The sequence below is a fragment of the Solanum dulcamara genome, chromosome 12 (genome assembly GCF_947179165.1).
Source record: "Solanum dulcamara chromosome 12, daSolDulc1.2, whole genome shotgun sequence".
Lineage (NCBI taxonomy): Eukaryota > Viridiplantae > Streptophyta > Magnoliopsida > Solanales > Solanaceae > Solanum > Solanum dulcamara.
The window spans coordinates 61,952,555-61,964,960 of record NC_077248.1 but is presented as its reverse complement, the minus strand read 5'-3'; the positions used below and the strand labels follow the sequence as shown (position 1 = coordinate 61,964,960).

General features: G+C 32.1%; 2 protein-coding genes across 3 annotated transcripts; one reads left to right on the top strand and one right to left on the bottom strand.

Moving 5' to 3' along the window:
- Window positions 1–2,808: 2,808 nt before the first annotated feature.
- On the top strand, window positions 2,809–5,253 carry LOC129876729 (transcription factor MYC4-like). 2 transcript variants are annotated; one of them, XM_055952220.1, is made up of 3 exons: window positions 2,809–3,520; window positions 4,120–4,464; window positions 4,930–5,253. In XM_055952220.1, the coding sequence occupies exons 1-3, from the start codon at window positions 2,873–2,875 to the stop codon at window positions 5,203–5,205; spliced, it is 1,269 nt and encodes a 422-aa protein (XP_055808195.1). In that variant the 5' UTR covers window positions 2,809–2,872; the 3' UTR covers window positions 5,206–5,253. The 2 variants fall into 2 exon arrangements, with proteins under 2 accessions (XP_055808195.1, XP_055808196.1); XM_055952221.1 differs by having other exon boundaries at window positions 4,773–5,031.
- Window positions 5,254–6,933: 1,680 nt separating this feature from the next.
- LOC129875819 (uncharacterized) lies at window positions 6,934–8,111 on the bottom strand. The gene is made up of 3 exons (XM_055951048.1): window positions 7,783–8,111; window positions 7,576–7,636; window positions 6,934–7,486 (listed from the first exon to the last, which is right to left on the bottom strand). Exons 1-3 carry the CDS (start codon window positions 8,109–8,111, stop codon window positions 7,043–7,045), a joined length of 834 nt encoding a protein of 277 aa, XP_055807023.1. The 3' UTR covers window positions 6,934–7,042.
- Between the last annotated feature and the right edge of the window lie 4,295 nt (window positions 8,112–12,406).

Genomic DNA, 12,406 nt, shown 5'->3' with positions numbered 1-12,406 from the left:
TCACTTTGTTTCCAAGCTTATTTATTCAAAAAGAATAATATCTAAGATAGACATGTATAGATTATTTGGTCATATTTTTAGGTACACAATCTTTAAAAATTTCATAAATTATATGGCTTAAATATATCAGAAGAACTTGGGAAAACTGTGCAAACAAAAAAGATAGGGTAGTCACAATATAATGAGTTGTAAATTGTGGAATGCAATTTTTGTGGAAAAATTGATATGGTTACTGAATGAGGAGAAGGAGATAGTTTGGGTAAAGTATTTGGCGATATTTATATAAAATATTGATTATAAATAGTATAAAAGGGCAGCCTGGTGCACTAAAGCTCTCGCTATGCATATGGTCTGGGAAAGATCCGACCATAAGGGTCTATTATATGCAGCCCTTACCTTAGATTTCTGTCAGAGGCTGTTTTCAAGGCTTGAATTTGTGACATCCTGATCACATGACAACAACTTTACCAATATATTGTATATCATATTATTGTTGTTAATTATAATTGAACAACAATCATATTAGTATTGCTGCTAAATATTTATCATAAAATACTTTATTTATTATTATAGTGAAAGTTGAAACTTGCATTGAAGGAATGATACACTTAAGAAAATTTGTACTCACTGCAAAATAGACCCATAGCATAAATAAAATTGATTTATCAACTATGGATTTCAATTTCTAATGAGCATTTTAGTAATTTAACTTAGTATTTTAGAAATATCTATTTTTAATGTGATATATTATAATTATCCAAACATAAATTGTTGTTCTTTAAAAGTATTTTGTCGAAAAACACTTCACCGTAAGCAAAATTTTGGAAATCTAGCCCAATAGGCTATATGTCACATAAATTTGAATGGAAAAAGAACTTAAAAAACATTACTCCTTTTGTCAAATTTATGTGACATATTTTGTTTTACGATATTCGAACTTGTTAATTTTTGACTTTACATTTGGACACAAAATCTTCTATCTTTTCCAAATGAAATTTACATATTTTAAAATTACGTAAAAATACTATATATAAGTTACAATAATTAATAATTCAAAATATTTACAATGCATATTAAAAATTTGGGTTAATTTCAGAAACCCCCCTCCAAGTTTCTGTCACAATCCAACCCACCGGCCCGTGCGGGCACCCACTATACACCCTAAGTAGGAGAACCCTTAACCCCTTATACAAGAACAGTGGCGAAATTTAAAACAAACTTGAATAAATTAAACAAAATTTCTAAAGAAAACTATATTGAAGACCAGCTTATGCAAATTTTACAAAATTCTCCAAGGATACTAGTCTAAACAGGTGCAAGAGCTACTAAGAGTAGAAATAAAATAAAAGACCAATGACCCAGCTTCCACCAAGATAAAGGACAAATAGAAGCTGCTGGAGGATCGCCTTCATCTTCACATACGAGACATAACTTACCCTGCAACCAAACTATGCCAAGTCTCATAGCAATAGTAGTATCAGTACAAACAACACGTATTGGTAGGCATCATCGTTCAATATAATACCCACCGCATAATATATGAATAGAAAAATAAGAGATATCATAATACTTAAACTTCCTCAATTCAGTCACCCCAGCCCAATAAGTGCACTCATTATTCTCACCCTAGGGTATTCACCATCCTAAACAACACGGTTCCACCACCACCCTAGTCACAACTTAAAAATCTGTGGGTTAGAGACCTACCTTACTATTATTCCATCATCCCAATAGTCCCCACCTAGCAACCTTAAATTTTCAATGATGTTGCCCAATCCTCACTAGTTGGTCTAATTGTCTCACCACATAAAACATAATTGTCTCACAACCACGCTCTCCAATTCACTTGAGTTCTAGATAGCTACTATCCCTATCTCAGTTATTCATGAATATCACAATGGTAACACCTCTGCCAACTAAAAACATCAACTTTTAAGTGTATAAATATAGAATATGAGTATCCCATATAGATCATATCCAGCACACCTCAACTCAGGAGTTCATTTATAGTTCTTAGTCCATGGCTCATCTACCACCAACCTTATTATTACACGAAAATACATATATCATTAGTTCCTCTCATGGAACCCTCCACACACACATCATTGGCCCTCTCAGGGGACCCAATTCAGTCATATTTGTGTCGGAACGTGACTCCCGATCCATATATGTGTCGAAATGTGACACCCGATCCATACATACCACATTCACAATTGCATTCAGTCTTTACATCATTTATATCACCAAGAACAGGTTCATCACTAAAATAGGCCAGGAAGAGCTTATTTATATAAGGACCAACCAGTTACCCTTATCTGTACACGTTTAGGCATATCATAAGTAGCTGAATCACACATTTAAGACAATTCCAGGAACAATCAACGTCCACACTACCAAACCTTATAGGTCTAACCTCAAATTAGTTCACTTTACTTTACAAAGACCTTCAATTTTTGTTTGGTAAAAAGAACACGTGTATCTATATATAATATATAATAATATTATTTTTAATTTTTTTTTTAAAGTTATCTTTTTATAATATGAAGAAATTAATATAAAGGAGGTCAAACTTGTCAAATCATAATTAATTTATATTCATTTTAATTGATTTAAAGAATGGTTACAAAAAAAATCAAAACAAAAGAGGTAAGCGTAATATCATAAAGGGAAGTCTTAATGGAGATCTCTGAATTTTTTTTGATTATTTCACTCTCGTAATTCAAACATCATTACATAAATTGACACGGAGAAAGTAACAAATCTTTAATAAAGAGGCTATGAGCACGTGTATATAAGCTGATTTCTTGGTTTTCCTTATCATACGTGCTTCAACTATTCATATATTCTTATCATCAAGAAAAATTACCAAAAAATGGATAAACCAATCTTTTCCTGCTCATCCTCCTCATCATTGTCCTTAATTTATCAAGGAAATTACCAACAACCATCATCAAGCCTTCAACAAAGGCTTCAATATATTGTCAAGAATCAAACAGAATATTATTATTCTAATTGGGCATATGTTATTTTCTGGCAATCGTCGAATAATTGTCTTTCTTTAACATGGGGTGATGGCCATTTAAACATGAAGAAGACAAATAATGAAGACATTGAATGGTTCTATTTGATGTCTTTAGGTCAGTGTTTTTGTGTTGGTGAAGGAGTTGTTGGAAAATGTTTTAGTAGTGGTACTTTTGTGTGGCTAAATGGGGCTCAACAATTTGAGTTTTGTAATTGTGAAAGGGCTAAAGAAGCTTATCATGTTCATGGTATTAATACTTTGGTATATATTCCAATTTCAAGTGGTGTGCTCGAACTGGGCTCGAGCACATTAATTAAACAGGACTTGAACTTGGTTCAACAAGTCAAGTCTCTGTTCTTTAATTATTCAGATCATGATCAAATTGGTCCAGTTGATGATTTTAGTCCTTTCACTTGTTTGGAAAAATATGATCAAGAATTAGAGAAAAGTGAAGTGGTAGTAGGTATAACACCCCAGGAAAACAGAGTTGGACTTGAGGTGAGTTTGCTTTAACTGAATTCATTGCTTTGGCTTTGATATATGTTACACCTCTAATATTTACTTGGACAAGTGAGTCAGCCCAAGTGGTTGAACACATCTACCAAAATTAAGAGATTTAAATTACGCTGAAAGATAAGTGAGAATGTTATAGATTCTCCTAATTTAAAAAAAAAAAGAAGAAAATAATTCATTTGTCTCAATTTATATGATGTAGTTTGATCGAGCATGAAATTTTAAAAAGAAAGATTTTGTAGCTCATGCACTAGCTATGTGTCCTTTTTTAGTTCATACACTAGCTATGTGTCCTTTTTTAGTTCATACACTAGCTAGGTGCATATTCTTTCATTTAATTGAATGTATGTGCATCATTCTTGCTTTTTCTAAAAAAGTCTCAAGTTAGTGGGCATTGGGACATTAGATGGTGGAATTTGAAAAAAAGTAATCTATCTGTTTAATTTGTTTACTTTATTTTTTAAATTTTTTTTAAAAAAGAATGATTTTTTCTGTTTTTAATAATTTTTAATTTTAACTTTCTACGATTTTCCGAAATAATATTTCCAAAAAAAAGTGAAAACTAATTTTGAACTTAAATGCAGAATTTGCCTGTACAGAGCAAGATCTCGAAGAAAAGGGGGAGAAAGGCAAGAGAAATTTGCGACAAACAAGAAAACCACGAAAACCATGTAGAGGCGGAGAGGCGGAGAAGAGAGAGATTGAACGCACGATTCTACGCGTTGCGGGCCGTGGTTCCAAACGTTACTAGAATGGACAAAGCCACATTGCTATCAGATGCTGTGACATATATTACTGAACTGAAAGGGAAAATAGATGAATTAGAATCAAAAGTTCATAACAATTATTATTCAGAGCATAAGAAAATACTCAAAATGGAAAATGATAATGTTGTGGACAATCAAAGCTCTACCACTTCCAGGGATCATGTAAGGCTTTCTTCTCTTAAAAGTAGTATATAGAATAACAATAGAGATGAGATAATGGTCAAAAATCATTTGAACTGAATAATTATATTTTGTAAATTACTGTGTGAAACTCACGCAAAATAGTTAAAAAGTATTTTTGACCATTAATTTATTGCAGCAAGAAGAAACTTCTAATAGCTAGGGTGAATTTTTTTTATTTAAAAAAGGTAAGTCGGCATGCACAACATTTTTCTAATCTTTGCTTATGAGATTACACTTAATATATTATTATTATTATAGCCTAACCTCCATTTAATTTTCGATGGTAGACAATCCCACTTCAAATGTTACAAACTACTTATCTAAACATCATGTAGTGTTAACTACTACTAAAGCCTGCTACACTGGGGTACTAGACCCAAAAGAACTGTTTAGGAGACAATCCCACTTCAAATGTTACAAACTACTTATCTCAACATCATGTAGTGTTACATTTCGACCAAACACCAGCAGACAGTGGAGATTGAAGTGAAGATGGTAGATCAAGATGCCATGATTAGGGTTCAATCAGAAAATATGAATTATCCATCAGCAAGATTGATGTGTGCTTTTCAAGAACTTGAACTACAGATCCACCATGCCAACATCTCAAGTGTCAATGATCTCATGCTACATGATATAGTTGTTAAAGTTCCTCAAGGAATGGAGACTGAAGAATTAAAAAATGCTTTACTTAGAAGCTTAGAGCAAATAACATGTTGATGTTGATAATTGCATATTGTTGTTTAGTTTTTTTACAATATGTACCTACATCTTCAGTCTCCTTTTTTTTCATTTTTAATTTTCTTAATAAGAGTCCGTTTGGATTGGTTTATAAGTTGCTTATAAGCTGTTTTCAGCTTTTTTGAGTGTTTGACTGGTCAACTTAAAGTCATTTTGTGCTTAAAATAAGCTCCAATAAATAATTGAGTTTATTTGGATGAATTTATTTTAAACAATTTATAAGTTAAAAACAGCTTATTAGTAAAAAATAAATAAATTGAACTACACTTACTTTTTTTTAAACTTTTAAGCAATTTTTAATTTATAAATTACTTAAAATAAATTCATCTAAAACAGACTCTAAGAACAATTAGACTTCTCAATAACAGTCTCTTTTGGTTTCACATTTTTTTTAATTGAGAACCGACTTCGGATGTGAAAGACTCGTTTTTGAGAAGTTTTATTTTTTAATTGATAAATTAACAACTAGGCAATTAGTCTAGTCTAGTCTAGTTGTATATATTAGCTTAGAAAAAGGATTAATTTATAGTAAACTCAAATATCTATCACTTATTTTAAATAAAAAATTTTAAAAATCTTTCTTTCTTTTTATTAAATTTCGTATCAAATTAAATTATATTAAAAAAAATGAAACATAAAATAATTTACGATCACACATAACTAAAATATATATAAATTATAAATCAATTTACATAAATAAAAAAATAAAATAATTATACATATATTAATCATATATAAATAACTAAATTTGACATAATTTATCTCCTAATCAAACGAATTCATGTGTAATGGTAAAGAGTTTTTGTGAGACAATTAAGCATATCTTTGTATGGTAAGGCTTTGGTCAAATCAATAGGATGCACACAGCACACAGCCATGTTTAGTTCTGATACCCTGAAACAAACACGTGATATAAAATTACAATGACAGTGTCATGCCCTGGTCCTTGCTTTGTCATGAAACAAGTTTAACGTATACACGTTTCGTTGATTTTAATTTATTTGTCTTTTAATTTAGTATAAAATTTAAAAAAGTAAAAAGAATTAAATTATTTAATTTGAAATATATCTTATAAAAAAATTAAAATTCAAAAATTATTCAAAAATAATAATATTACTTTAAATTAAAAAAAGAAGAGGCAAAACAAACAAATTAAAATAACGAACATAATTTTTGTGCAAGTATATTCTATGTTCACGTGGATGAAAGGGAGTTATAGGGGACCACCAACATGGCTAGCTATTTTCGACATTGGAAGACAACTGTCCATTCTTAGTGTTGATTACAAACCAACTTCTTCTTGCTCTTAGATGCTTCATCCGTGTCACCTGATATGATAAGTGGACCTGAAAAATCGAAAAGAACTGTTTAAAAGTCTCTTGCAAGTCTTTTTCAAAATAAAAATCGGGCCATCGTCTGGACGATAGAGGATAATTGTGATTTATTGAGAAATTTTGGAATCTTAATCCAAATTAAATTAGTATAGGAATATGGAATAAGAGACAGATCCCAATAGGATGGGGAGATAAAGATATAGATGGTGGGCACAGCCTGCCCTATAGGCGGAGGCAGTGTTTTGAGAAGCGAGAAGCAGAAAAAAGCGACAGGGGCTCGCTTCACAGAAGCGAGAAGCGTGAAGTGAAGCGCATGCTTTTTTCAGAAAAAGCGTTATTTAGTATAATAATATAAAATATGCATAAATAAATAATCAAGAACTCAAAAGACTTAGATTAAAAAGTAACTAGATAGTCAATAATCCTCATAAGTAACAACATATAAAGCAAATGCATAACCAAATCACAAAGAGAGCAAAATCCTATTCTTCAACAAGACCCTCAAACTCTTGAAGTGCCATCAACAAGGGTTCTACTTCTACTTGGTCCTCATCTTCTTCCTCATCGGAGGACTCATCAACAAGAGTTCTACTTCTATTTGATTTTGAACATGAACTTGAACCCGTAGCTACTCTTTTTTTCTTGCCCCTTAAAGTACTCCCCCTAAAACCATAAATATTCTCCTCCACACCACTAGCCGTAGCAACTTCACCATAAGTGAGACCTTCTTCTTCATATACTTCTTCATCTTCATGATTTTGGGGTGCTCCAGTTAACCATTCATTTGCATCATCAATATTATCCAACAAAATTGGATCAATGGTATTGCGAGCATTGTAGCGACGCACCAATGTTCTATTATATTTGATGAACACTAGATCATTCAGGCATTTTAACTCAAGCCTATTTCTCTTTTTAGTATGAATCTCCATAGAATTCATAGAAAATAATTAATGGGAGGACTTTGGACAACTAAGATACCATTTAATTTAGTAATAACGTAATATAGGTTCACATGTTCATACACGCTCCAATTTCTCTCACAACCGAATGAGCTACAAGTTAAACTTTGCACTCTAATAGCAAATTGTTGCAAGTTTGGGACATTATGACCATATTACATCCACCATTCAACTGTAGAAGAATTATTTTAAAAGTTAATATGTAATAACTTAAAAGTTAAAGCTCTAACAGTTAAATGTTGAAATGTTCACCTGGTGACCTTAAGGTTCTAGCTCTAATGGCCGACTCAATTCCAAGTAGCCCATCAGTTTTCATGTACACACCAAGCTCATCCCCTATTTTGTCTTGCAAAGTTTTATCTAAGATCATCCTCTCAACACATGTATGATATCCCAACCACACTTCTTCAGTTAAAGTCTTTATCTCATTATTTTTATAATAGAGCCCCGGGTTCAAAATATATCCAGCTGCATGTAAAGGTTGATGAAGTTGATCCGTCCACCCTGTATCAATGATTTTGAAAACATTCATATATTTCTTGTCATCATAATCGAATGCCTTTTCAATACTTTCTTTGGCCCTATCCATGGCTTCATAAATGTAGCCCATTGGTGGTTTGAAAAAAAAATATTAAATATCAAGGCTCAAGTTCACCTGTAGAATATGGGGACCCTTTGAAAATGTCACCAAACATCAAGTTGATACAGTGAGCAGCACAAGGAGTCCAAAAAATATGCGGGAACACTCCCTTCAACATGTCACCCGCTTTTTTGTTCTCACTTGCATTATCAGTCACAACTTGTACCACATTTTCCTTGCCTATTTTTAAAATAGTCTTCTCAAATGAGTTAAACATCTTATTAGAATCAGTAGAAGAGTCACTAGCATCATGAGATTCAAGGAACACACTCCCTTTTGGAGAATTCACCAAAACATTGATGATCATTTTTTCATTCCTTGCTGTCCATTTATCCTTCATAATGGAACAACCATACGTTTTCCATTGAACCTTATGATCTTCTACAATTTTGTTTGTCTTTTCCACCTCTTTTTTTAAACAAGGAACTCTTACCTCATGATAGGTGGGGGGCTTCATTCCAGGGCCATATTGGTCTACTACCTCAATGAATTCACCAAAACTTTTGGTGTAGTTAACACAATTGAAAGACAATCCTACATCATACATCCACCTAGCAAAAATAGATACAACACGATCCCATAAAATCTTGCTAGAAGCCTCTAGATCAATAGGTCCACCTTTTCTCTTTTCATTTGGTTTTTGCGAGAAATAGAGATTAAGAAGACCTTTGACATTGCTAGCGGTGGATGACCCACTTTCACTAGTTGAAGATTTTTTTTTTGAGGGAGGCCCCATTGGTATATTCACTTCAACTTCATCATCCATTTCATCATCATCAACAAGATTAACCATGGATGCTTCAGGATTCATTTGGGTTTTAAATTCATTTTTTTTCATAAAATACTCTTTTATTTCTTCCTTCACACTATTCGGAACCTTTGGACACACTTTAACATCTTTATAACCACCAATAAGATGCTTCTTGTGATGAAATATTCCGCCATTATATGTCATATCACAAAAAACACATTTGATTTTTGTGTTACTTCCCATGAAAATTCCATATGCCCAAGATGGATCCCTTTTTTGTGTCATTAAGAAAATACAACTTACTACAAAAAAAATAGAATAAAAATTCAGTCACACAAGTCAAATTGTCAAAACAATAATAGAGCAGTTGACAGATGGCAACAAAATTAATAGAGCAGTAATAAAGCAGCTGCATCAAAATTAAAAAAATAATAATAAAGCTGCTGCAGTGGGTTTTAAGTCAAAAATTGGCCATGAAAAGTGGTCTATGGGCTCCACTTTTTGATAAATTCTCTTTATGCAGTTAATTAAACATCCAATAACCATCCTCCACTTCATATCACCGCACTATGAGCCCACTAGCCTAACAGAACAACTGCAACAATATTAAAAAATAAAATAAAGCAGCTGCAGTGGGTAATAAAGCAACCCTTGTTTTGTGTAATAAAATCACTATAAAAAATTCAACCAATTTTTTTAGCTCACCAAATCAATTAATATTATATGATTAATGTTAGTTAATTTTTTTTTATGACGGTAATGTTAGAGCCTTTTACACGCAGATTAATTAGATTACTAGGTTAAATTCATGTATTGTCTCTTTTATTCAATTTAACCTTAGTGATCTTCAAGATTGTAATTCATGGTATTATTTTTGATAATAAAATAATTTATGAGAAAAACAATCATGATACAGATATAAAAAAATAGAGCATAGCTTAACAAAACAGAGGTCCACTGAGAACCCAAATAAAAAAAAATGGCCAAAACATAACACCAGCTGCGCAGAACTGCACTACTGAATAGAAATAGAAAAAGAAGAAGAGAAGAAGTGATGAAGAGAAGAAGAGAAGAACACCGAAGCAGTTGCGCAGATGGCAGAATTGCTGAATAGAAATAAAAATAGAAATAGAAAGAGAAGAAGAGAAGAAGAAGAGAAGAAGAAAAACTAACCTGGTTGAACTGTCGAAGTCTCGAAGAAGTCACAGCAGCTTGGAACAATTAATTGTAAGTTTACAGATTTGTTTTTTTTTTTAAAAAAACTAGTGCCCCTTTTAACAAATAAGTGAGCTTTTTTCTCGCTTCTACTTGAAGCGCGCTTCTCGCTTCTCCCATGAAGCGCACACTTTTCTGATATCGCTTCGCTTCACGGTATTGAAGCGCTAGTGCCTCGCCTCGCTTCGCTTCACGCTTAAAGCGAGCGCTTTGGCGCTTATTTCACAACACTGGGTAGATATTTTTCACAACGCTGTGGTCTTCGTGTACCTCCACCCAGAATTTAAATTTTATTGAATTTAAATTAACTCAGCAATATATCAATAATGCAAAGGTACAAGTATAATTTTTATTAACGATAATCAATAAAATAAAAAGAGTACAAATATAAAGAAGTCAAGTGGATTTATCGATAAGAGGAGGTTGGTTGAGTGACATCCTCTATCTTCAATCTTAAGATTATGAACTCGAATCACCAATAAAGCGAAAAGGTAAAAAATTCTTTAAAAAAATAAATTTAATAAATATCTATACATATAAAAAAATGAATTTTAAATATAGTAATTTTTTAACGAAGAACGATTCGAACCACTTTGAGTTGGAAGAATTAGATAGTAATAAATACAATTTGTTTTAGTTAAATAATTATAAGCAGTAAATAGAGATATATTAATCTCTCAAATTGGACCATGTATAAGTATGGTCCCCGTCTCTACAATTATTTTGTTCTTTACTACTTTAAAATAAAACAGACCGTTTCGAAATTATTTTTAAAAAAGTAAATGTTTTTCCCCATCCACTAAAATCATCTTATTTTGTGCCATGAGTTTCCTCTTATGACTACAAAAAGAATTACTCTTCCCTTGTTAGTAAGTTTTAAAAATAATCCAACTATTTTTTATAATTAAAAATAATATAAATTTAAGCTTTTAATTGTTTGACATTACAAGTTCCAACAAACCTTTTTTAAAATCAAACGAGATTGGTGTAGTGTGTAGTTTATATATTCTTAAAAGTGTCTATTCTATCAAACCACGGGACCTCTATGTTTGGATTGGATCGTTCACGCTGAAAATTTACTCTTCCATATTGGTCAGATCTTGTACCTTTAACCATGGTTTAAGGGTGTGTATTAATTAAATTTAAATAGATTGTAACCTTAAGATTTAAGAGTGGACATGTGTCATTTGATTAGCAATGCAATGGAGTTATTTGTTATATCTCACAAATTATCAAAATATTCATAGAGGATAGCGTGCCCGCATAACATATCATCCCTAACTGTTTTGATCAATTTGAGATCGGAATATTGTTCAGGGGAAAAATCATGTGGGAAAGTAGTCTTGGTTGAATTTTAGGCCAACCGGATCAAAAAAACAATTAGGACAAAATTGCTCAATCAGAAGAGATCAATTGTTCATAAAACATATTCACTGAATACGATTTATGTGTTATTTTCAGTTTTAAGTTAGGGGCATTCTGGACTTTTCTCCACCCCTCTTATACTTAACCCTCGACCTCCTTAGGCCATTTTCGGCCTTAAAACAGTTCCTAAACACATTCCTAAGTCTTTTTACGCAAAATTAACTTAAAAGTTAGGGCTAAGGAGAGGAGAAGAGGCTAGGGTTCAAGAGATTCAAGCAAATCCTTTGCAATTTGTTTGCCCAGTCTACATTCCAGGTATGTAGGGCTAACTAAAACATGTATTTGAGTTCCTCCATGTGCCCTAATTAGTTGGCGTATGGAGTTGAGTTGAATTGGGTCTTCCATGAGTAGTTTCTTGAAAGTTTTCCCTAAACCTTAGTATATTCTTGCATAATATGATATTGATGATTGTTTTATGACTATAATACTTGTAACAAATGATTTGGCCTTTTTATACATGAACCCTAACAAAAAATTTATCAATATTTGAATGTCCCTATGTAATATTGAGTTTAGAACCATGAATTGTGAATGCTTTGAACGTGAATGGGATTGAACATGAATGTAGCCTTAATAAAACTTGAAGGTCCTTTGTATCTTCACAAATTGAATCAAAACGATTGAATAGAATTAAAGATGCGATTGAGATTAATTGGATGTTATGATTGACCGAAAGGTTTGATTGTGATAGAATTGATGAATTGATTAGAGTCCAAATGAGACTTGTTGAATGACCAGATTGAAATAATTTGATAGAGTTTTATGAGCATTGAGTTTTGGGAGGAGTATCGAGTACAGAATTGAGTGAGTAACTAACAACTCAAACTTAATAACTATGCAACCAATATAGGTG

Bases quoted from the DNA above. Each gene is read 5' to 3' on its own strand.
- LOC129875819 (XM_055951048.1), bottom strand. From the start codon at position 8,111: ATGGATAGGGCCAAAGAAAGTATTGAAAAGGCATTCGATTATGATGAC. The intron at 7,637-7,782 runs GTCACCAGGTGA...ATTTGCTATTAG, and splicing joins ATTAGAGCTAGAACCTTAAG to AGTGCAAAGTTTAACTTGTA. The intron at 7,487-7,575 runs GTGAACCTATAT...AATTCTATGGAG, and splicing joins ATTGGAGCGTGTATGAACAT to ATTCATACTAAAAAGAGAAA.
- LOC129876729 (XM_055952220.1), top strand. From the start codon at position 2,873: ATGGATAAACCAATCTTTTCCTGCTCATCCTCCTCATCATTGTCCTTA. The intron at 3,521-4,119 runs GTGAGTTTGCTT...ACTTAAATGCAG, and splicing joins AAAACAGAGTTGGACTTGAG to AATTTGCCTGTACAGAGCAA. The intron at 4,465-4,929 runs GTAAGGCTTTCT...AACATCATGTAG, and splicing joins CTACCACTTCCAGGGATCAT to TGTTACATTTCGACCAAACA.